Source organism: Balaenoptera borealis (assembly GCF_965194805.1).
Source record: "Balaenoptera borealis genome assembly, chromosome: 16".
Lineage (NCBI taxonomy): Eukaryota > Metazoa > Chordata > Mammalia > Artiodactyla > Balaenopteridae > Balaenoptera > Balaenoptera borealis.
In genome coordinates this window covers 23992831-24014365 of record NC_138872.1, presented here as the reverse complement: position 1 = coordinate 24014365, position 21535 = coordinate 23992831, and the positions used below count along the sequence as shown (strand labels likewise).

The window sequence follows — 21535 nt, the reverse complement described above, 5'->3', positions numbered from 1 at the left end:
AATAATTTCACTAAAGTGAAAATGGAAAGAGTTTAATTGCCCCTTATAGAAAATCAAGCAAGGAATTAAATTGGATTAAAGTTGGTTGCTCTTTTGGAGACATAGAGAATGTAGACAGAGAAGAGAGCCTTACAGTGAAGCCCTAAGACATACCCATATGAACCTCTGGAACATTCAGAGGTAAAGAAGATAGAGAGCGAGCAAAAAAGATGAGAAGGAATGGCCAGGGAAGCCGAAGGAAAACGAGCGGTATGGAAATCAACACCAGATTCTTTCAAGAAGGAGGGTGGGGTCAACTGTGTCCACTGATACTGAAAGGTTGAGTAAGATGAGGACAGAAAAGTGACCAACAACCAAGTTCTTGGCTGAGTCCTCCTCCTTGACCCTCCCTCTAAATGCTGGAGCTTGCCAGGTCCTTAGATTTGTTTGTTTGGGGATTTTTGGCCTCACCGCGCAGCATGTGGACCAGGGATCGAATCCAGGCCCCCTGCCTTGGAAGTGCAGAATCCTAACCATTGGACCACCAAGGAAGGAAGTCCAGATTTTTCCTTCTTTTTTTTTTTTTGTTCCCTAGGTGATCTTATCCAATTCCATCTACATATTAACACCCCCCAATTTTACATTTCTAACCCTGAACTTTCTCCAGAGCTCAACTCCTATAGCTAACAGCCTGGCAGACATATCCATTTAGAAGACTAACAGGCATCTATCTCAAAGTTAACATGTCCAGGGACGTCCCTGGTGGCGCAGTGGTTAAGAATCCTCCTGCCAGTGCAGGGGACACGGGTTCGAGCCCTGGTCCAGGCAGATCCCACATGCTGCGGAGGAACTAAGCCCATGCACCACAACTACTGAGCCTACGCTCTAGAGCCCGTGAGCCACAAATACTGAGCCTGAGTGTCACAACTACTGAAGCCCGTGCACCTAGAGCCCGTGCTCTGCAGCAAGAGAAGCCACCCAATGAGAAGCCCGGGAACCGCAACAAAGAGTAGCCCCCGCTTGCCACAACTAGAGAAAAGCCCGCACGCAGCAACAAAGACCCAAGGCAGCCAAAAATAAAAATAAATAAAGAAATTTTTTTAAAAGTTAACATGTCCAAAAAGGGGCTTCTGATATCCCCTCCACTCCCATCAGAACTTCTCCTTCTCTTGTTTTCCATAGCTCAGTAAATAGCACCATCTACATAGCTGTGCAAGTCAAAATCTTGGGAGTCATTCATGACTCTCCTCTGCACATTTTCCTCCTCCCCAAGTCTATTCATTAGCCAATCCTGAGGTGTCACCTCCAAAGTGTCAACTGCTCTTGAATCCATTCCCATCACCCTGTATCCACTGCAACCACCCTAGACTCATTTCATCATTATTGGTCACCTGAATTATTACAATGCCCTCTTTAGTAATCTCTCTGCTTCCTCTCATATCATCCCTCTCACACTGATCCTTTTTAAGGATAAATTAGAGCATATTCCTTCTCTTTTCAAAACCTTCAGTGGCTCCTCATTTCACTCAAAGAAGAAGCCAAGGCCGCTACAATGGCCTATGTGACTCCTACATGCCTCTCCCCACTATCACCCTCCTTTCCCCCCACACCCTCCAGCCTCAGCTACTCTGTTCACTCTGCTGCACTCACACTGGTCCCTTGCTCTTCCTCAAACACACCAGGCATGCTTCACCTCAGGGCCTTTGCACATGCTCTCTTTGCTGCCTGGAACACCCTTACAGACATGGCTTGCTCCTTCATCTTCTTAATATCAGCATCACCATGGCCTCCCCTTGCCACCTTTTCTAAAATTGCAACGCCCCTCTGAAATACTTCCTTGCTTTATTTTCTCCCTAACACTATCCTTATCGTACTTCTTATATTTCTGCCTTGTTGTTTACATGTTTATTATCTGTGTCTCCATTCAGCCTCCACCCCCACCAGAATGTAAGTTCCAGAAATCTTTGTGGACAAGAATGCTTATTTACTGTTATTCTTGTGCCTAAAACAGTGTCTGGCATAGTCAGTCTCATAAACATTACGGAATAAATGGATAAACAACTCTTTTGAGAAGAGGATCAGAAAAACACTGAAGTACCTGGAGCAGGTTATGAAATCCAGGGTAGTGAAGGTCAAAGATGGAAGTGACTAGAACAAATACATGTGGTTACAGTAATGACCTGGTAACTAGGGACCAGTTGATGCTGCAGGAGAGAAAGTGGACAACTGCAGAGCTAATTCTTCCAGTAGGTGAGAGGAGATGAAATCAGGATCACAGCTGTGGCTTTGGGAGCAGGTCACCTCCTCTGCTGTAGCAGGAAGAGGAGAGCAGATGGTTGCAGAAGCTGGCAAGGCAGTAGACTGGATGGAGGAAGGTGAGGCTTCTATTTTCTCCATGAAGTAGGAAAGGAAGTCACTAGCTGGAAGGAGTGTGGAGGAACAGAGCAGGGGAGATTTGAGGAGAGGGGGAAATGCATAAGCCTATAGGAGCTTGGAAAAGGGAGTTTATTGGAGGGGAGTGGCCTAACCCCCAATAATTTCTATCAAGTTCCCTCAACAATTATCTCCTCATTCTTCTGTACAGTGCTGAGCAAACGCAGTTTCCAGAGCCCTTGGGTCCAGAGAGCCATCATGAGTTTCCCGCACCCTGGAGTTAGCAGCAAGGAGAGGGAGGCTCTCAGCTCCCAGCCACCAGCTCTTCCAGTGCCTGCTTCAGCCGTGTGCAGGCCCCGGAAGTGGGCCTGCGCTGCAGACTCTCAACCTCCTGCAGCCCCCGGTTCTGCGGCACCAGGTGAGAAGGTCAGACTCCGACCTCTTTTACACCACACCCTCATCCCGAGGCCCCGCCCACTCACAACTGCACCTCTTGGCCCCACCCTTTGACTCCAACTAGTTCTCTGTTCAGTTTTTCAAGCTCTCTACTGGCTCCGTACCTGTGAGGCCAGGCCCCCAGCAGCTCTACTCTTGTTCTTCCTGGGTCCAACAATTCTGAATTCCGGCCTCCCACAATTTCTGGCCTCCTCAGTTCTCCCAGAGGCTGTGCTCTTTGGCCTTCGGGCCTTGCACCAACGAGGTGGTGAGTAACCCTGGTGCTTTACCCATTAGCCCCCCTCCAGCACTCCCTTCACAGGCCAAGGTTCCCAAAAGCCCCTGTATCCCGGACTCCCCCTGTGGGTACCCGCCTCGCTCTCACCAGCCCCTCAGCCACTTTTCGCATGCAGTTAGCGCTCTGCAGGCTCCACGAGTGGTCCTCCCAGCGGCTCCACACGTGCACGCAGGGCTTGTGGTGACGCGGGGGCAAGCAGAAGTACGGCCTGGGCGGGATGGAGAGGAGAAGAGTCTGTGAGGGGCAGTCCTGGCCGCTGGGAATCCCCCAGTGCCTTTCTTGCAGCCACGAGAAGCACTCACCCGCTGCCTTCCATGGGCTCAGGCCGCTGAGCAGGGGTCCCCACCTCCTCCTCCTCCACTGGCCCGACTCCCACTTCCAATTCCAGCAGAGGCTGTGCCTCCCCTTCCGCACCCTCTGCTCCCTCCCCGGCCCTGGACCCTCGGCTCAATTGTTCCTTCCGGAGACCTGCGTGACCTGTCAGGAGCAGCAAGGGTCAGCGGGTGCCAGGCTGAGAGTCTGAGGGTCCCCTCCCTCAACCTCCTCTGCCTCAATAGAAGTCAGAGCCCACCCCTTACTGAAGGTCAACTGTTCCTTCCAGGGGCCTAAGTCTGGAACAAGAGTGACCACCCTCAAACCCATGGCCCTTGGGGTTTTGGCTAGGCCACGCACCCATGGAGATCTCGAAGCTGATGGGCTGGGAGGCCATGGCGGGGTCCATCATGGTGGCCTTGAGGAGCACAGTGAAGAGCAACTCATCTTCGCAGGGTGCCAGGGCGTTCTGGAAAAGGCGGGTCAGGCTGGAGTCAGCCTCCACCCTCCCAGTTTGCAGCCCAGGCTATGCTTGGCTACAGTGCCCACAGAAAGACATTGCAACCAAGTCCTAGAAGATTCTCTGCTGGTGTCCTCCCTTCCTCTGCCCCTTGTTGTCCCAACCCATTGGACCCGGGGTTTAGTCCTCTCTGGCTCACCTCTGATTTGTCAGCCCTCCTCCTTCCACATGAGCTCTTGTACACAAGAGCACATGTGTACACACACTGCAGTCTTCACCCAGGCCCCCAAGTTGAGACAATCCCTACCCCTGTGTTTTTCATGCTTGGGAGCCGGTTACACACTCCAGAGCTGAGAGTGACCCTGCCCCTTTACGAAACTCCAGCCCCCACCTCTGGCAGCGGCAGCAACTCCTCCACGTCCACCTCCACCTCCACTGCTCTAGGAATCTCAGGCGCATCAGCACTGGAGCTGGCATCCGGGTGCTGCTGAATCCCCGCTGGAGTCTGGCTGCGCCTGGCTTTCTTCTTCTTTCCCATGAGCGGAGACAACCTGGACCCCTGTGGGGCCCGGGGAGGCTCAGGTTCAGCTCTCCCTTCCAACACTTCCATGGACACAGGCACCAGCAGGCGGCCGCAGAACCAAATGCCTTGGCCAACGCCTTCACTGAGACTTTGAGGACCATCCCGGAGCCCCCCGCTGGGGGGTAAGCCATAGAGAAGGACCCAGGCCGGGCCGAAGGTAGGGTTAAACCCCGCTGTGGGGGACACAAAAACAGTGTTTTGGAGGGAAGCATGGAGCAGGTGGGTACTGGGTCAGTGTATGCACCACACCCGTAATTATTTCCTGCAAGGTCAAAGGGGGAGGGGTGTCAGATTGGGCCTTGGCTGCTCTGGAAGGGAAGCCTGGGAACAGCTGCGGACCAACAGCTGTGGACCAAGACCTGGGAGCACTTCTAAACCTGTTCTCTTCCTAAAGGCGCTGCGGACAGGAGAAATGCCCTAGGGGCGGAGCCAGAGTCCTGGAGGTGGAATCAGGACTCGGGTGGAGCTACAGGTGACGCCCTAAGGGTCCGGAGTAAAAGGTTAATGTGGACAGGGCTTGTTTTCCTGCGTGTAAATCTGTAGGGAGAACAGGGCTGGAGTGATTACTGGATATTCAGCTGTAATTAGGATTTTGTCAACGGAGCCAAACCGAGGGTTAGGGTTTGAAGTCTGCGGGCGACAGGTGAGGTTCCGAAGGAAGGAGCCGGCTTGGAGCAAGGTTGTTATGTGGCGTGGACCTGACTTTCTAAGCGGAGCTAGGTCGCGAGGATGGGGTTTGTAGTCGGGGGCGGGACCCAGGGCAGACAGGGCCCAGGCGGAGGCGGCACGCGTCGGCCAGATGCGCTCACCCGCCCGGCCCGGATGCGAGATCTGCCTCAGGTCCAGCACGTGCGTGGCGAGGGTCACATCGACCAGGGGCGCGTCGTCCCGTAGCTGCAGACGAAGGCCGCGCGTCAGCGGCGGCAAGAGCTCCACGAAGCTCAGCAGCTCGTTCCACTCGGGCGCCGTCGCCTCGCCGCGCACCAACGTCTCGCCCTGAGCGCGGCGGCGAAGACAGGCGGAGAGGGGTCAGCGCGGATCAGGGCCTCGGCCTCCGCCGAGTGGGGACGGGAGGGACTTACCTGCTGCCCCAGGAAAGACACCCGCACATAGGGGTCCATGAGGACGCGCTGGTCGTACAGGGCGCGGGCCAGGTTGCCCAGCAGGCCGGGGCGCAGCGCCGGAAGCCCCTCGGCGCGGTACACGCGCACTCGCAGCCGCGCCCACGGCCTCTCCGCTGGCAGCTGACGCGGCAGCAGCAGGTTCCTAGGGGAGCCGGGCGCTGAGGGGCCCAGAAGCCCGAGGCTCGGCCCCTCCCCGTCTCCGCATCCCGGAGGCCACGCCCCGTCCTAGTCTCCCCTCCCCATCTCACCCCAGCTCACTTCTCAATGTCCGAACTGTGGCCTGGGCCCGGGGGTGGCAGCGGAGGGGGCAGGTCTGCGCGCGCCCTCACGGACAAAGTGACCTTGACGAAGCCTTTGGTCCCGGCGCGTGTATCCCGGGGGTCGTGCAGAGAAGCCCATTTCTGATAGAAGTGGCCATCTGGGGACGGAGGAGCGGACCAGGGGTCAGGGGAGACCGGCGGGATGCGCAGGGTGGTCGTGGGGCTGCGATCCGAGTGTTGGACAACGGCCGGGGTTCAAGTCCAGCTCAGGAGGGAGGAGCGGGAGTGCGCGGAGGTCAGACGTCGGAAGAGATTGCTGTCTCACAAGTTAGTACACTGGACTCAGGGCCCAGAGGTTCAGCTTCCCTTGTCCGTGCAGAGGAGTCTCAGTGAGGGGAGGGTTCAGTACCTGGCTGGTCGAAGATAATGCCCAGGTCCATCCTGAAGGTGCCTATCCGGGTGGCCATAAAGGGGAGGGTCTGAGAATGGAAAGCCTGGGGAAAGGTGGCGTTAGTCCTGGAGCTTCGGCATCTCCCCTTCTCTGACGGAAACCTCTCACCCCTACCCCCCTCACCGCGATCTCCAGCAGCAAGTCCTGGAGGTGAAGCCGGGTCTCATGAAATTCAAACAAGAAGTACTGGGTTGAAGTGGGGAAGCGAGAGAAGTGAGAGAAGGTTATACGTGAAGGGTTCACGCCAGGTGGCCCCTGCCTCTGGCAAAGAGAACACCCTCCTTCCCCACCCTTCCTCACCACCATCGCCCCCAACTCGGAGACCACACCTCTTTGCACCCTTTCCCCGCAGAGCCCTTAGCTTCAGGCCCGCCAATAGGCTCGCTTCCACCTAGGCCACGCCCCCCCACAGTTCTTATCCTGGGTCCCGCCCATTCCCTCAGGCTCCCCCTTCCTTGGTTGCACCCACTTCGTTGAAGAAGGGGCAATTTGTCCTGCGCTGCGTGGCGGTCACTTGGCGTTGCTCCCCAACGCCCACGGCCACATAGGGATTAATGTTGACTCCCACCAGCTTCCGGGCCTCGAGCACCGTGACCCCCATCTAAAGGGTGGGGAAGGGTGAGAAAAGGAAGCCAAGCCTGCCTCCGTACGAGGGAAGAACGGGTGTGGAGGGCGGGTGGTATTCCCCAAGGGTTCAGGCCTGAAGGGGGAATGGTACCTGGAAGTCCTGGGCCTTGGATAGCTGGAAGGGATCCCCGCGGGCCAGGCCCCGAGCTTGGCTTCCGAGAGGCTTACAGTCAGCTCTCACTTCACTTCCTCCCCCCCACCCCGCCCTCCACACACACCCTTGCTTGGTGCTGGCGATAAGATCTCCTCTCCCTCTGAACTTTTGGATTCTGAGTCCCTCTGGCCTTATCTTGCCTCCATCTCAGCCCTACACTCAGAATTTGACTCATTCCTGGAGACTTTCAGGATGCCCTCATCAGGATTTCATCACTTTCATGGGTTCCAGAAGCCATGTGTGAGCCAGTGTAACTGTGTGTGAATGTAGCAGTGTCTATGCCTAGGAGTGAATGACCCTTGACCCCAGGATATCCACTCCCCACCCATACCCTGAGACCATGTGTTTGTGAGGGTGGAGAGGCATGGGCCTGCATGTATGAGCGAGTGAGGTTGACACACTGGTAGGCTATGGGAGCAGGTGTTCAGTGGGTACAAGTTACCTCTTGAGGGGGCTGAACACGACGCCAGAAAGCTCCACATCAGGCTCGTCCTCCAGCTCCAGCTCCAGCTCATTGTCCTCATCGTCCTGCTGACCTACTCCTCGAGCTAGCCTGCGGCCCAACGCCGCTGCCCACCGCTCCAGCGGGGCCTCCCCAGGCCTGACAGGAAAGGCTGTCAAGGAACATGTCTTGGACTTATCACCCATCTCTGGGCACCCATCTCTGACTTCCCTGACTCTAGGACCCACCCCTGCCCCTTGGTCTGACCCCTAACCTGGGAAACCTCTAGTTCCAGAATTGACCCCTGATTCTAGGACTGACTTCTCACCCTGGAATTGGTCCAGTACTGATCTCAGACCCAGGGACTGACCCCACATCACTGGCTCCCAATCCCAAGACTGACCCTGTAATCCCAGGTCATCCCCACATACTTACTCCAGCTCCTGGAAGCCCACATTGGGAATGATCAGCTCCGAGCTGGAAGAAGGAGAAATGACAGGAGAGGGCCAGGCCTGACTACAGAGCTACAATCTGGGCAGCACGGGTCCAAGGGTCACCATATCCAGCAGATCCACAGTGGAATTGGGTACCACTTCTCCCTTACCAAGGCCTGCCTGGGCCTTGGTTAGGTGGGTGGGAGGGTTACCTGTCCCGAATGGGTGCTCCAAAGTCCTCTTCTGCCCAGGCTCCAGTTTCACCCTCTGGGGGCTGGTACTTCAGGTCAATCTCCACCTGGATCTAAAACCAGATACACAGTAGGCCTTGGGCCCCTCAAACTACCCTGATGCTAAGAAAAGCCCAAAGACAATGCCTTTTACTCCACCTATAAACAGAGACCCTCCTGGCCTGCATCTCTGATGACTTGTGGTTCCTCTATGATCATTAATAATAGTGAGTACTCATAAGCTATCAAGAGCTTACCTGGTGCAAGTAACCTCTTTAAGGGGGCCAACACAATTCCAAAATTCTCTCATCGCTCTTGGAAATCCAATAATGTGGCCTTCACAGCTCTGCATGGTCTGGCCCCTGCCAACATTTCCAGCCCCATCCCTTATGGGGTTTGCTCCTGCCCTGCACCCTGGTTATGCTCTCTCAGGGCGCTGGGCTTTTGCATATGCTGGTTCTTCCACTTGGAACATTCTCTCCTCCCACTTATTTATCTCCTATCTCGTATCCTTCAATTCTAAGCTCAAACATTACTTCCTCAGGGAACCTTTTCTGAACCCCAAATAAGTCACCTCCCTCTGTTATACATTCTCCCAGCTCTTTTGTAACACCCATCAGTGGCAATTTTACATTATTTGTGTGAATATTTGTTTAATGTTTGTCTCTCTCTTCAGATACGGAGCTCTAAGAGGGCAAGTCCTTATCTTGTTTTGTTCACCACTCAATCATCATTGCTCAGTACTGCACTTGGCTTATAATCAGAGCTCAACGAATGACAACAGACTGAATGAAAAGCTGGATATTTTGTACAACTCCACATAAGGTAAGTGAGGAAACAGCCTAGAGAAGCTGAATAATTTGTCCAAGTTCTCAGCTGGGAAGTGGTGGACTCGAGATTTGAACCCAGGTTCATTTCTACCAGGCTGTACTGCCCCTCCATGAAACACCAGGAAAATCCAGCCAGGTTCATCTTCGTCCCCAACAGGAGCTGCGCCTGGTACAGGGTCAGGGAGCAGCACGGAGCTCCTTATCTTCTCCCCTTGCCACACAACCCTGGCCCTCAGAGCTGAACCCGGTTCTTGGCCTGGGGGCTGTAATGAAAGGCGCCCTGGCTCAGGGGCCTTGTTACCACTTCTGTCTGGGTCTGGGTTTTCCCCTCAGAGAAATGGAACCCTCTATCTAGAGGGACTCTCAGGCTTGGGGGTGGCAGGCTGGGGGCTGACGGAACTCACCGAGGACACGCGCAGATTCTCATCCACTAGGGCCTCCTGAGGCACCAAATGCCCTGCAATCTGTAGCTGCTGCAGGGAGATCACCAGCGTCCCCAGAGACCTGGGGGTGTGGCATGAAGCAGAAGAATGACCCCGGAGAATGGTCGCAAGCTTCCCTCTACCCCTACTTGCATCCTTGGCTCCCCAGGCCTGCTCACCTGGGGCTGAACACACGGCTGCAGTTGACCACCTGTACAGACAGTCACTCCCCAGCCAGTGGAGCCCCATAGTGTGGCCAATGGAACAGCTGGGAATAGGAGGAACCTTGTGACACCCAATGCTCGGCTGACACTGACCCCTAATCCAGAGCCTATTCCCAACCCTGAAATAGGAGCCAACCCTAAAAACTGAGAGCTAACTCTATGACTGATCTCCTAAACCTGGAACCAACCCTCCCAAACTAGGGCTGATCTGGGGCTAACTACCAATCAAGAACTAATCCACCCCAGTCTTGATTCTGACTTGCCCAAACTGAGTCTAACCTCTCTAGCCAGAAACCAACCCCACCTCCTGAGACTATACCTCCCAAAGCCAGGAATAAACCTCCCAAACCCAGGATGGACTCAGATGGGGCACAGATCAGCTTCTCCCCATCCAGAATCCAACCCCCCTGACCTCACCAATATCTGCTTCTTGACCACAGTGAATTCTCCTTGTTTTCTGGATAAAACCTGCTCAGAATTGAATCTAGTCATTTATCAGCTCCTCCCCACGCACACAAAAAATCATCCCTCCATTCACCCTTGGCCCAGGGTCTAATCCCCCTGGACTCACCCTTAAAGAGACATAGAAGATAGGGAGGGAGGGAAGCAGAGAGTTGGAGACATTGGGCTTGGGGAGAAAGGGGACAGGCTGTAGAGATGCCTAGGGATGGGGTGGGGGGCCTGGGGAATGGAGGAACTGGAGTGCCCCAGTTCCAAAAATTCTCAGAGCACCCCTGCAAACCTCACCTCGAAAGCTGAGCGTCACTTGTCGGTCATGGGTGTCAGTCACCGCACACACACAGTCAGAGCCATTGTCCCAGGGCCACTGGCTCTGCCTCTGCCTGCTTGCCCTCCTGCCCACCTGCCCACCCACCTGGATCGCCTCTGACTCACTGGACTCACCCAGCAGGTTCAGCAATCCCTGCCCTTTAGTCAAACACAAAATCAGCAGGCCTGGGGGTCACGGGTAGGGAGGAAGTGGGAGGACAGAGAGATAGGGGTAAGGTCCCTGTGGTCAGCTCAGTCCTCCCTGCCTGCACCAGCTTCAGCCTCCTTCCTGCCTCCTCCTTGTAGGGTGGGAGCTGCGACAGGGTGGGGATGGAGGCAAGGGGAGAGGGCCAGACCCCAGGCTGTTCTCTGCTAGCCTGTGAGGACTCGAGGACATGAGACCTCATGTTGTTCCTTGTTCTCCTCACTGTCCTCAATGCCCAGCTCAGGGTCTGGTACATTGCAAACCCTCAAAACACTGCCCGAATGGATGTATTAATAAATGAATCCCCGAGCTCCCAGTATTAGCATGTAGGCACTCAACACATTTACTGAATTAGTGAGTGATTGAATGTGTGTCCCTAGCTTGTACATAGCAGGTGTTCAAAACACTTCTAATCCAAAAGCTAGAGGTCCTTCACTTGGGGTTTACTGGTGGTTTACTGGTGAGTACTGAACTCCAGGGCAGGATTTTGGAATTCTAATCTTTGGTCTCAGGAAAATCCTTTTCCCTTTCTGGACCTATTTGCCTAGCTGTGTGATATGCACAGGATGAACTGCACTGCTTTTCAAAGTATGGTCCCTAATCAGGATCACACATGTGGTTGTTAAAAATGCACATTCTGGGCTTCCCTGGTGGCGTAGTGGTTAAGAATCCTCCTGCCAATGCAGGGGACACGGGTTCGAGCCCTGGTCTGGGAAGATCACATTGCCGCAGAGCAACTAAGCCCGTGCGCCCCAACTACTGAGCCTGCGCTCTAGAGCCCCTGAGCCATAACTACTGAAGCCCGTGCACCTAGAGCCCGTGCTCCACAACAAAAGAAGCCACTGCAATGAGAGGCCTGTGCACCGCAACGAAGAGTAGCCCCCGCTCACTGCAACTAGAAAAAAGAAAGCCCGCGTGCAGCAACAAAGACCCAACGCAGCCAAAAATAAATAAATAAATAAATAAATAATGCACATTCTGGGACTTCCCTGGTGGTCCGGTGGTAAAGAATCCGCCTTACAATTCAGGGGACGTGGGTTCGATGCCTGGTCGGGGAACTAAGATCCCACATGCCTCCAGGCAATTAAGCCCGCATGCCACAACAACTGAGCTCGAGCGCCTCAACTGGAGAAGAGAAAACCCTCGTGCCACAACTAGAGGGGAGCCTGCGCACCGCAAGGAAGAGCCTGCATGCCACAACTGAGACCCGACACATCCAAAAATAAATAAAATATATAAATAATAAATAAATCTTTTAAAAAATATACTTGAACATTCCTGCGCCCACTCTAGAAATGCTACAGTAATATCTCAAGGTATGCCTAGGAACCTGAATTTCCATAAGCGGCACTGGTACTATCCTGTTGCACAGCAGGAGTTTGGGAACATCTGGTCTCTTGGCTGTGATCATGTGTGATTCCTCATTCCCTTCTAGGTGACTCAGATGGTCTGAGTGTGGGTATGGAGATTGGTGGGTACTGAATTCTCACCCCACAGACCCCTGGTGAATATGGGTCTGGGAGAGGAACCCACAGATCCCTGAGGTCAGAGTTCTCTGGCCTAATGACTAGGATGAGAGGAGGGGCCTGAAGGGTTGTAGAGCAAAAGAGACTAAGAAACTAAAAAGACTTTATTGAGAAGCGCTGTGGGTGATCCCTTGCTCCTTAACATTTATTCGTTCACAGATATTTGAGCACCTACCACATGCTAGGCCTATCTAGGCGCTGGAGGATACAGTAGTGAACAAAACAAAAATCCCTGCCTTCATAAAGTTTACTGCTGTACTGAGAGTAACAGGTTATGAAGAAAGAGAGAAAGAGAGAAAGGAAAGAAAAGAGAAAGGAAGGAAGGAAGAAAGAAAGAAAGAAAGAAAGAAGGAAAGAGAGAAAAGAAAGAAAGAAAGAAAGGAAAAAGAAAACACATAGCATGTCAGTAATAAGTGCTAAGGAGAAAAACAAAGCAGGAAGGGGGATAGAAATTCTTTTACGCAGAGTGTAGTTTTGGACGGGGTGTTCTGGGAAGTGCTGTGATGTCCTTGCTTGCTTTAACCTGGGAAAGAATAAGAGAGACTGCCAAGGCTCCCGAGTGACGTCACGACTAGCTCTGTGACGCCGCACCAGAGCGTTCGGCGGAGACCGTGGTCTCCTCTATGAAGTCAGCAGGCAGGCCCAGATAGATATAGGGGAGAGGGTTGGGTCAGGCCGCGGGGCCCGCCGGCTGCAGGCAAAGTCCTTGGGGTCCCGGCGGCGCGCACCTGGTGAGGGAGGGCCGAGGGCCTTGGCGGCTGAGGCGGTGACTTTGGCGTCCGTGAGTGGGGCAGCCCGGGGTCAGGATGCGGCGAAGCCCCCGCCCGGGCTCTGCCGTGTTCCCGCACAAGCACACGCCCAACTTCTACAGCGACAACAGCAACAGCTCTGTGAGCGTCACCTCGGGGGACAGCTGCGGGCACCGGTCAGCAGGGCCGGAGCCCGGGGAGCCCGAGGGCAGAAGAGCCCGGGGCTCTAGCTGCGGTGAGCCCGCCTTGAGCGCTGGAGTGCCCGGAAGAACCACAAGGGCTGGAAGCTCTCGGCTGAAGCCGGCGCCTCGGAGCCACAACGGGCCGACCGCCTGTGGCGCAGCAACCGTGAGGGGCGGGGCCTCGGGTGCGGGCGGGGTCGAACCCGGTGAGAGGAGGGAGTAGGTGGGGCCTAAGGGGTGGGGCTTGGCGCGGAAGCGGGATAAAACTATCTGGGCACCTCCTAAGGGGCGGGACCTGTAGGGTGAAAAGAGGAGGCACTAGATAAGATGCCCCAAGGTGGGGGGGGCCTCGGTGTCGTGGACGGTCCTGGGGAGGGGCGGGGAAAGTCCTGTGATTGGGCACCACTGAGGAGGCGCGGCCTCGGTGTTAGCATGAGTGGCTACCAGGGAAATGGGGCCATATCAAGACCTAAGGCTGGGGGCGGGGCCACCGTTTGGGAGGTGGGACCACGGCTGGACTGAGCTTTCCGGGCGCGGGGCCTCAGAGGGCTGCGGGAGAGCCTGGATGGGGCTGTGGTGGAACCAAAGCCTCTGAGGCTGCTCTGCTTCTGGGCTGGGGAACCTGCGGCCAGGTGCCGGGGAAACAGCGGGCCTGCGGTGCGCAAGGCCCCAATGGAGCCCCTTGGGCTCCCGCAGAACCGGCTGGCTCTCCCGGTGTCCCTGAGGAGCAGCTCGACCTTCTCTCGACTCTGGATCTGAGGCAGGAGATACCTCCCCCGCGAGTGTCCAAGAGCTTCCGGAGTACGGGCCAGGCCAGCCCAGATCCCCTCTGACCCTCTGGCTCCCCTCTCCGAATTCCATTTCTCACCTCTGGGGCCCTATTTTCAGTTCTGAGCCCCCGGCCCGTGTCTGATTCTCCAGCCCTTTCTCTGAGCCCGATCCATCTTCCCTAAGAATGAGAATCCAACTCATTCTCCTTGCCCGCATCTAATTCTCCTAGCCCACACCGCTGTTCCTGAGCCCCTTTCCCCAAGCCCCTTTTGAACCTTGAACACCACGCTCTGTGAGCCCCTCATCTCTCCCCCCTCCCTAAGCCTAGTCCCTTCTCTGAGCCCCCTCTCTTCTCCTCAGGCCTACTCTTCCAGGTGCTGAGCGTGTTGTTATCCCTGGTAGGAGGTGTGCTGGTCAGTGTGTACAGGTCAGAGGGAGGGAAAGGGGAGCCCCAGGGGCTGCTCCTTGAGGGGGTGGGGAGCAGGGCCAGACCCGGCTGAGGCTTGAGCCGATTCACACCTGTGTTCACAGGAGCTGGGTCTAGGACACTGGGGTGGGGTCCATGGGGTTCGCGAGGGTATCGGGGCCTCAGCCTCCCTCTGGTTCTTCAGGGAGGTCTGTTCCATCCGCTTCCTGCTCACGGCTGTGTCACTGCTGAGCCTCTTTCTGTCAGGTGAGAGGGTGGTGAATTCCCTAGGGCCCCAGCCCTGGATGCTTTGGGAGGCAAACCTGGTACCTTTTCTCCTGTATCCTTCAGCGCACTCAGTCTCTTCAGAGGCTCACAGCTCCTCACAGTCCCCTTCAGAGCCTTCTAGTCCCCCCTCAGACTCAGCCCCTTCAAGGCTCTTCTCTCCCCACTGTCCCCTTTATGCCAGGGAAACCCTCTCCCTTCCTTTCCCCTGAGACCAGCCCCCTCTTTCTCCAGCACTCTGGTGGGGGCTCCTGTGCCTGGCCCCTCCTTTGGAGAATGTGAGTTGGGGAGACTGTCCCGGGGTGGGTGGTTGGCAGGCTGTGAACCTGGGGGTTGTGTGGAGTCCCCGGGGCCGCTGGGAGCGGGGCAGTGCTGGAAGCTATAACCCTAAGGAAAGGCTGGATATAAAGAGGAGATTTCTGAGGGATTGTGCCCAGAGGTGCTTGAGGGTCTGTCTCTGAGAGGTCCTGGAAGGTCAGGGCAGGGGGGCAGGGGTTGGCAGTCCTCAGAAGCAAGGCCCTTTGAGTCTGGCCTCCCACACTGAGATGGGAATAGAGGTGGGTGGGAGCTCAGCAGCACTGTATTTTGTCCCTCCCTCCTCCCTCCAACAGGAACCTAAGGAGATGCTGACTCTAAGGTGAGAGAGGGCACCTGGGGTGGGGAGTTGGGGGCCTCAAAGGTGCTGAAGTGTCCAGGGGGAACAGGGAGCCAACTGCACCGTGCCAACCTTCTGCCTGCAGCAAATACCACGAGCGCGTGCGCTCCCAGGGGCAGCAGCTGCAGCAGCTCCGGGCTGAGCTGGTTAAACTCCACAAGGAGGTGTCCAGCGTTCGCGCAGCCAACAGCGAGGTGAGCCCCGCAGACTCATCTTGTTCTCAGAACCGGGTCCAGGAGCTCGGGCCCCGGGAGCCTGGCCCCGTGGCTCCGCCCATTGCACAGTCCCGGCCCACCTTGCAGCTCCGCTCCCTGGGTCCTGAGCCTTAAGGCCCTGCCTAGAGCCCCGACTAAGGAATTTCTCCCGGGGCCCACAAAGTCTATCCCCAGAGAATTCTGCCCCACTATAAAATCTGCCCGCAAGCCCCGCCCCTCCAGGCCCCACCCTCTCTCTTTTCAGAGAGTGGCCAAACTCGTATTCCAGAGGCTGAGTGAGGACTTTGTGCGGAAACCCGACTATGCGCTGAGCTCTGTGGGTAAGACCCAGAGACACTGAGAGACTGAGACTCAGAGACACAGACAGAACTATGCACATGACCGGCTCCAGGAGACCGACCTCAGACAGACCCTGCCCCAGCTGTCGGTCAGGCCTAGGAGCCTCTGAGTGGTTGCTTCTCCCTGCTCCAGGAGCCTCCATCGACCTAGAGAAGACGTCCCCCGACTACAAGGATGCGAACACTGCCTACTTCTGGAATCGCTTCAGCTTCTGGAACTATGCGCGACCGCCCACGGTTATCCTGGAGGTGGGCCTGGAACCTAGATCCCGGAACGGGACCTGGGGCGGGACTCTGGGGAAAGGACCCCCGGCAGCTCCCCTGGGGTGGGACCTGACTGAACTGAGGGCGTGGCGCCAGGCGGGGGCCTGCTGGGCAGAAGTCCTGGAGGCGGGGCCTGGCTTGTCTGGAGTGAGGCTCTGGGTGAGGCCGAGGACAACGTGATACTGGAGAGACCTGGCCCTGCTAGGTACTGGGGCCCTGGGCGGACGCCGGGCTAGGGGTGGAGGACTGGGTGGGGCCCATGATGGGGTCAACCTGTCCTGTGGTTCTGATGGGCTGTGTGTCTGTCCGCCCGCCTGCAGCCAGATGTGTTCCCTGGGAATTGCTGGGCTTTTGAGGGCGACCAGGGCCAGGTGGTGATCCAGTTGCCGGGTCGTGTGCAGCTGAGCGACATCACTCTGCAGCATCCACCGCCCAGCGTGGCACACACCCGGGGAGCCAAGAGCGCCCCGCGTGACTTCGCAGTCTATGTAAGTGGGGCTGAGGCCAAGGAGGTCGCTCATCCATAAAATGGATACTACCACTTGCCTCTCAAGGCTGCTGTAGGTTATAAATAATTATAACCATATTCAAATATTAGTTATGGTTTATTGAGTGCTTACTCTGTGTGGAGTACTTTACATGGATTATATATCCTTGCATCCACACAACCTATGAAGTGCAAGTGGCCGAACTAAAATTTGCAACTTGATTTCTTTGAGCCCACATTCCACACTATACTATCCTAACACCAAAAAATAAATGAGAGTATGCATACAGATACTGAACACAGAGTAGGTGCTAAACAAAGTTACTCTCTCCCTGCTCCACCTGTGCCTCACTGTTCCTCCACTCATTCTTCACTTACTAGGGCCTCCAGGTTGATGATGAGACTGAAGTTTTCTTGGGGAAATTCACCTTCGATGTGGAGAAATCTGAGATTCAGACTTTCCACCTAGAGGTATGTTTGTCTCACAGTGAAGGAAGATTGGGGAGGAAGGCAGCCCTTGGGAGACCAGGCCTTGGCATGATCCATTTGTCTCCCCAGAATGACCCCCCAGCTGCCTTTCCCAAGGTGAAGATCCAGATTCTAAGCAACTGGGGCCACCCCCATTTCACATGCTTGTATCGAGTCCGAGCCCATGGCATTCAAACCTCAGAGGCGGCAGGGGACAGTGCCACAGGGGGGGCCCATTAAACATGATGATTGTTGGAGTAGAGTGGAGGTCTGTGCTGAAAGAAGCTGGATCAGTGCTGGGAGGTCTCTTGCGGGAAGGGGGGTGTGCGGCGCTCTAGTTGCCTTTGGTATATAAACATGGTTGGGGGGTCTACCAAAACGCCCTCTTTGAGAAGTCCAGGTCGATATAGTAGCAGCAGTAGATGATGTTTATGGAGTGTTTACCACGTGCACAAGACAGTACTCTGGACGTTATATGCCTTACCCTAACTAATCTTCACAACCACAGAGGCGGAAGCCACTCAGGTCAGGAAAGTTGCTCAAGGTCACACAGCTAACGAAGAGCTGAACCACAGCAGGACCCCAAGCCTACCACCCTCTTGCAGAGCTGCCAGTCAGCATGAAGCCATGCTTGTGCACCTCAATTCTCACCCCAACTCTTGCTAGGTGCAGGTGGAGGAGGAACTACCCCTTCAGGTAAAAACTAGGGAGACTTGAGAACCTCTAGGAAGCATCTGAGTCAGAGTTGATGCAGGCCTGGTCGCCTTTAGTCAGGTTGTCTTTACTGGGACCTGAGTGCCTATGCTAGGCACAGTACAGGTGGTCTAGTATTTACCAGTCCCTGCCCTCAAGGAGCCTGATAGGGGAGAGACGATGCTCCAGAAAATGGGAGAATTCATTGACTGATCCAAGAACTCAAAAGTAGAGTTGGAGGGAAAAACAGGGAGGAGACGGACATTAAAGGGTTAATGAGTTCTACCCAGGCCGAGAGGAGAAAAGGGGAACAAGTGTGAACAAAGAAACATGCAACATCTTGACTGTTAGGATCCTTTGTAGTGTGTTCATGTTTTGGAAGAATATATAGACTATTACCAGTGGTTAACCTTAACCAGTTAACCAGTGGAAAACCTTAAAGCCTAAGGTTTTCTAACTAATGAACTAATACAGCTTTTCTAGAGGGCAGCTTCATAGTAAGTAACAAAAGCCTTAAATTTTTTTATACTTTTTAATCACTGCAATTCCACTTCTAAGCATGGATCCAAAGGATACCTAGATATAATCTAAGTTAATACTTTGAGGATGTCCATCATACTGTTGTTTATGAAGGAAAAAACTGGAAATAGTATCTAAGAAGATAAAAGTATACTACAAAAATAATATGGAGACAATAGAAATGGTAATATAAGGGAATGTTTAATGTCATGAAAAGTAAATAATGATACATGGATAATTTCTTAAAAAGCAAGCTAGGTTGGTATACATAAAAATTTTTAATTTCCATATCAAAAGAGTTACATAGACCAAAAGATACTATAACTGAAAAGACAATAGCCTGGGAGGAAATATCTATAAAAAGGCTGTTCAGAAGAAATACAATCGACAAATAAACATATAAAATGATACCTAGCCTTCATAAGTAAATTCAAACTAAAAATGAGATTTTTTTTTGCCTGTCAGATTAACAAAATGCGTAAAAAATTGTTATGAAAGGCAATTTACAATATCTATTAAAATGTTAAATATTCCTATTTTTTGATTGCTCAATCACTTGTAGGAATAAATCCTTCAGAAACCTTCCTATAAATGCACAGATAAATGTAGAAGGATATTCCTTACAGCACTGTTTGTTATAACAGAAGAAAACTAGAAGGGACCCAAATCTTGATAAATTAGGGATTGGCTAAATAAGCTGTAGTACACTCATACACAGAGTAATATATAAGCATTAGAAAAAATGAGATCAGCAATAAGTTCTAATGTATAAAATACCCAAAATATAATAAAAACAAAGTGCAAACAGTATAATATCTATTTAGGGAAAAATCTGTCCACCCTGCTCCACAATCTATTTTATACAATATTTATATTTGAAATAATTTTGTACTAATTAGCACTTTTAAAAACATGTAAAGCATATAAAGCATACTAAAATAGTATGTATGGTATGATCCCAATTTTGTAAAACAAAAAACATGTATCACTAAAAATATGCATAAACTATTAAAAAATATGCACCAAATATTTTATTGGGACATGGGAGTTTGGGTGATATTTATTTTTTCCTATAATGAATATATATTTATTTTGTAGTAAGAAAAAAAATTAGCTATTAAAAAATTCAGGCTTATAGCCTATTTTTTAGGACTAGAACCACCACTGCTCCATCCTCCAGGAAGTCTAGCATAGCCCCTGCTCCATCCTAAAACTCACCCCTCCCCTAGCACTTTCCACCTTGTCTGTGTTCACAGCTCAGCTCTGCTCTGAGGCAGGGCAGGCTAGGTGTTTGGCTTACATTCAGTCTTTGCATTTTCAAAAACAGAGTCAGTGTCTCTAGTGGCTTACATTCAGTCTTTGCATTTTCAAAAACAGAGTCAGTGTCTCTAGGTATGTGGCCAGGAATACCCAATTTCTTTGAGTGGGGCTATTGTATCAGATGAATCCTTCACTCAACAATCCCTAAGGTCAACAAATGAGCTCAGAGAGGAGAAGTAAACGTGGCTAATAGCAGATTCCCACCCAGAAACACAGAGTGGTAGCAAAGTGTGGTCTTCATTGATCTTCATGGAATGAGAGGCTCCAGGGACAAGCAGGTGAGATCAAGAGTGGCTATAGCAAGTATAAAAGTAAGCATAAAAGTATAAAACATAAAATGCTAGCACTAGGCAATGTGTGTTCAGGGTTGGGGGACCTTAGGAACACAGGACTGAGGACTGGCCACAGTCTACCACTCCAAGGGAATCTAGGTCTGAGGGACCTGTGCAGGGCCCTTGGCTGCAGGTGGAAGTGGTTTGAATGGGGCCCAACCTTGGGCCTTGAAGTAGGAGACCAGTTGCGTGGGTACTTCTGCAAGTACAGTCTGCGCCAGTGCCTCTCGAGGGGCCTGCCAAGGAGAAGAGGGGCAAGTTCAGTGATGACCCATGACAGCTTCCCCAGGTCTACATTTCATACCCCAGAAAGGATACAAAATCTTGTCCCTACTCACATTCTGGAAGCGGCGGTAGGGCACAAACTGCACTATGTCACGAGCAGCTGCCTCCCCAGAGCGTGTACACAGGGGTCCACCGTCAGCGTCCAGCTGCTCCATGGCCTCGAAGTCAGCACCACCCACACCCACGATGATCACTGACATGGGCAGGTAGGAGGCACGAACCACAGCCTCACGTGTGGCCTCCACATCTGTCACAGCACCATCGGTCAGCAGCAACAGCACGAAGTATTGCTAAGGGCAAGTCCGTTCATATACTGAGGCAGACCCTCTAAACATCCCAGCCACATATTCCCACACTGACAAGAAGTCTCCTGTTACATAGCCCTCAAGGGAGCCCCTGACCAAGTCCCCCCTCCCCCCCACTACCTCCCATGACCCTCACCGAGGCCGTCCTCTGTTGTGCAGCCTGGGCTGCAAACCTAGCCACATGGTTGATGATGGGTGCAAAGTTGGTGGGGCCATAGAGCCGAACTTGGGGCAGGGCCTGGCGGTAAGCATCCACAATGCCCTGGATGCCTAGAGAAGAAAGGCAAAGAATACCATAAAATACTGGGCCTCTCAGGGTTCACCCAGTCCTGACATCACTCTATACTGGCCAAGGAGATTTAGGAACCTGGGTGCATTTCATTCAATCAGCCCTGTAACCCACAGTTCGTGTGTGTGTGTGTGTGTGTGTGTGTGTGTGTGTGTGTGTGTGTGTGTGTGTGTGTGTGTGTGTGTGTGTGTGTGTGTGTTAGTTTCTGCTTTATAACAAAGTGAATCAGTTATACATATACATATGTTCCCATATCTCTTCCCTCTTGCATCTCCCTCCCTCCCACCCTCCCTATCCCACCCCTCTAGGAACCCACAGCTCTTAACCCTCTCCTACAGATGAGAAAATTAAGGCCAAAGAGAGGAAAGGCACATGCCCTAAATCACAGCTTGAATTAAAACCCAGATTAGGAAAAAACAAACAAACAAACAAACAAAAACCCAGATTAGGGGGAATACCCTGAACAAATCTAGGAGTGCTGAGAGCATCAGATTATAACCCACTTAATAAAATAAGAATCCACAGAGATATTAAATAATGGGAGAGAAGGAAAAGTTCTTCCTTAATAAATGTAGAAGGAGAAATTATAGAATCATTTGACAATCAGAGATAATTGATTCAGGCAAGGATCATCAATGGATTCTAAATGGATATTTATACAGCCTCAAAGTATCCTCCCAAAGAATACTTATTAATTAAAAGGAAAAGAAACAGACCCACACACCTATGGTCAATTACCTTTGATAAAGGAGGCAAGAATATACAATGGAGAAAAGACAGTCTCTTTAGTAAGTGCTGTTGGGAAAGCTGGACGGCCGTGTGCAAACCAATGAAG

The 21535-nt window shown here is 52.9% G+C and overlaps 3 protein-coding genes across 10 annotated transcripts in view; 1 reads left to right on the top strand and 2 right to left on the bottom strand.

Moving 5' to 3' along the window:
- The window catches only part of LOC309613009 (fer-1-like protein 4), a 48818-nt gene extending 35873 nt beyond the window's left edge, over positions 1–12945 (bottom strand). Inside the window, 21 exon segments of the mRNA XM_082359402.1 lie at positions 2660–2758; positions 3173–3293; positions 3388–3562; positions 3758–3866; positions 4249–4613; positions 5250–5436; positions 5523–5706; positions 5823–5982; positions 6234–6318; positions 6399–6461; positions 6745–6876; positions 6994–7054; positions 7499–7657; positions 7934–7975; positions 8145–8236; positions 9397–9496; positions 9594–9637; positions 9641–9682; positions 10051–10106; positions 10386–10427; positions 10430–12945. Of these exon segments, the coding sequence (XP_082215528.1) occupies positions 2660–2758; positions 3173–3293; positions 3388–3562; positions 3758–3866; positions 4249–4613; positions 5250–5436; positions 5523–5706; positions 5823–5982; positions 6234–6318; positions 6399–6461; positions 6745–6876; positions 6994–7054; positions 7499–7657; positions 7934–7975; positions 8145–8236; positions 9397–9496; positions 9594–9637; positions 9641–9682; positions 10051–10106; positions 10386–10427; positions 10430–10451 (2340 nt within the window). The 5' untranslated portion in view covers positions 10452–12945.
- On the top strand, positions 12929–19012 carry SPAG4 (sperm associated antigen 4). Its single transcript, XM_082359403.1, has 12 exons — positions 12929–13253; positions 13765–13869; positions 14200–14266; positions 14451–14512; positions 14765–14808; positions 15142–15167; positions 15271–15379; positions 15645–15720; positions 15872–15987; positions 16323–16490; positions 16871–16960; positions 17048–19012. The coding sequence occupies exons 1-12, from the start codon at positions 12944–12946 to the stop codon at positions 17195–17197; spliced, it is 1323 nt and encodes a 440-aa protein (XP_082215529.1). The 5' UTR covers positions 12929–12943; the 3' UTR covers positions 17198–19012.
- The window catches only part of CPNE1 (copine 1), a 37768-nt gene continuing 34582 nt past the window's right edge, over positions 18350–21535 (bottom strand). For 7 of the 8 annotated variants that reach the window (XM_082359382.1, XM_082359381.1, XM_082359377.1 and 4 more), the window contains 3 exons: positions 20548–20681; positions 20160–20396; positions 18350–20057 (listed from right to left, as the gene is read on the bottom strand). In XM_082359382.1, the coding sequence (XP_082215508.1) occupies positions 19917–20057; positions 20160–20396; positions 20548–20681 (512 nt within the window). In that variant the 3' untranslated portion in view covers positions 18350–19916. The remainder of the gene's footprint in view (positions 20058–20159; positions 20397–20547; positions 20682–21535) is intronic. The other variant, XM_082359383.1, reaches the window with a different exon arrangement.

Bases quoted from the DNA above. Each gene is read 5' to 3' on its own strand.
- SPAG4 (XM_082359403.1), top strand. From the start codon at position 12,944: ATGCGGCGAAGCCCCCGCCCGGGCTCTGCCGTGTTCCCGCACAAGCAC. The intron at 14,267-14,450 runs GTCAGAGGGAGG...CTGGTTCTTCAG, and splicing joins GTGCTGGTCAGTGTGTACAG to GGAGGTCTGTTCCATCCGCT. The intron at 15,721-15,871 runs GTAAGACCCAGA...TCCCTGCTCCAG, and splicing joins CTATGCGCTGAGCTCTGTGG to GAGCCTCCATCGACCTAGAG.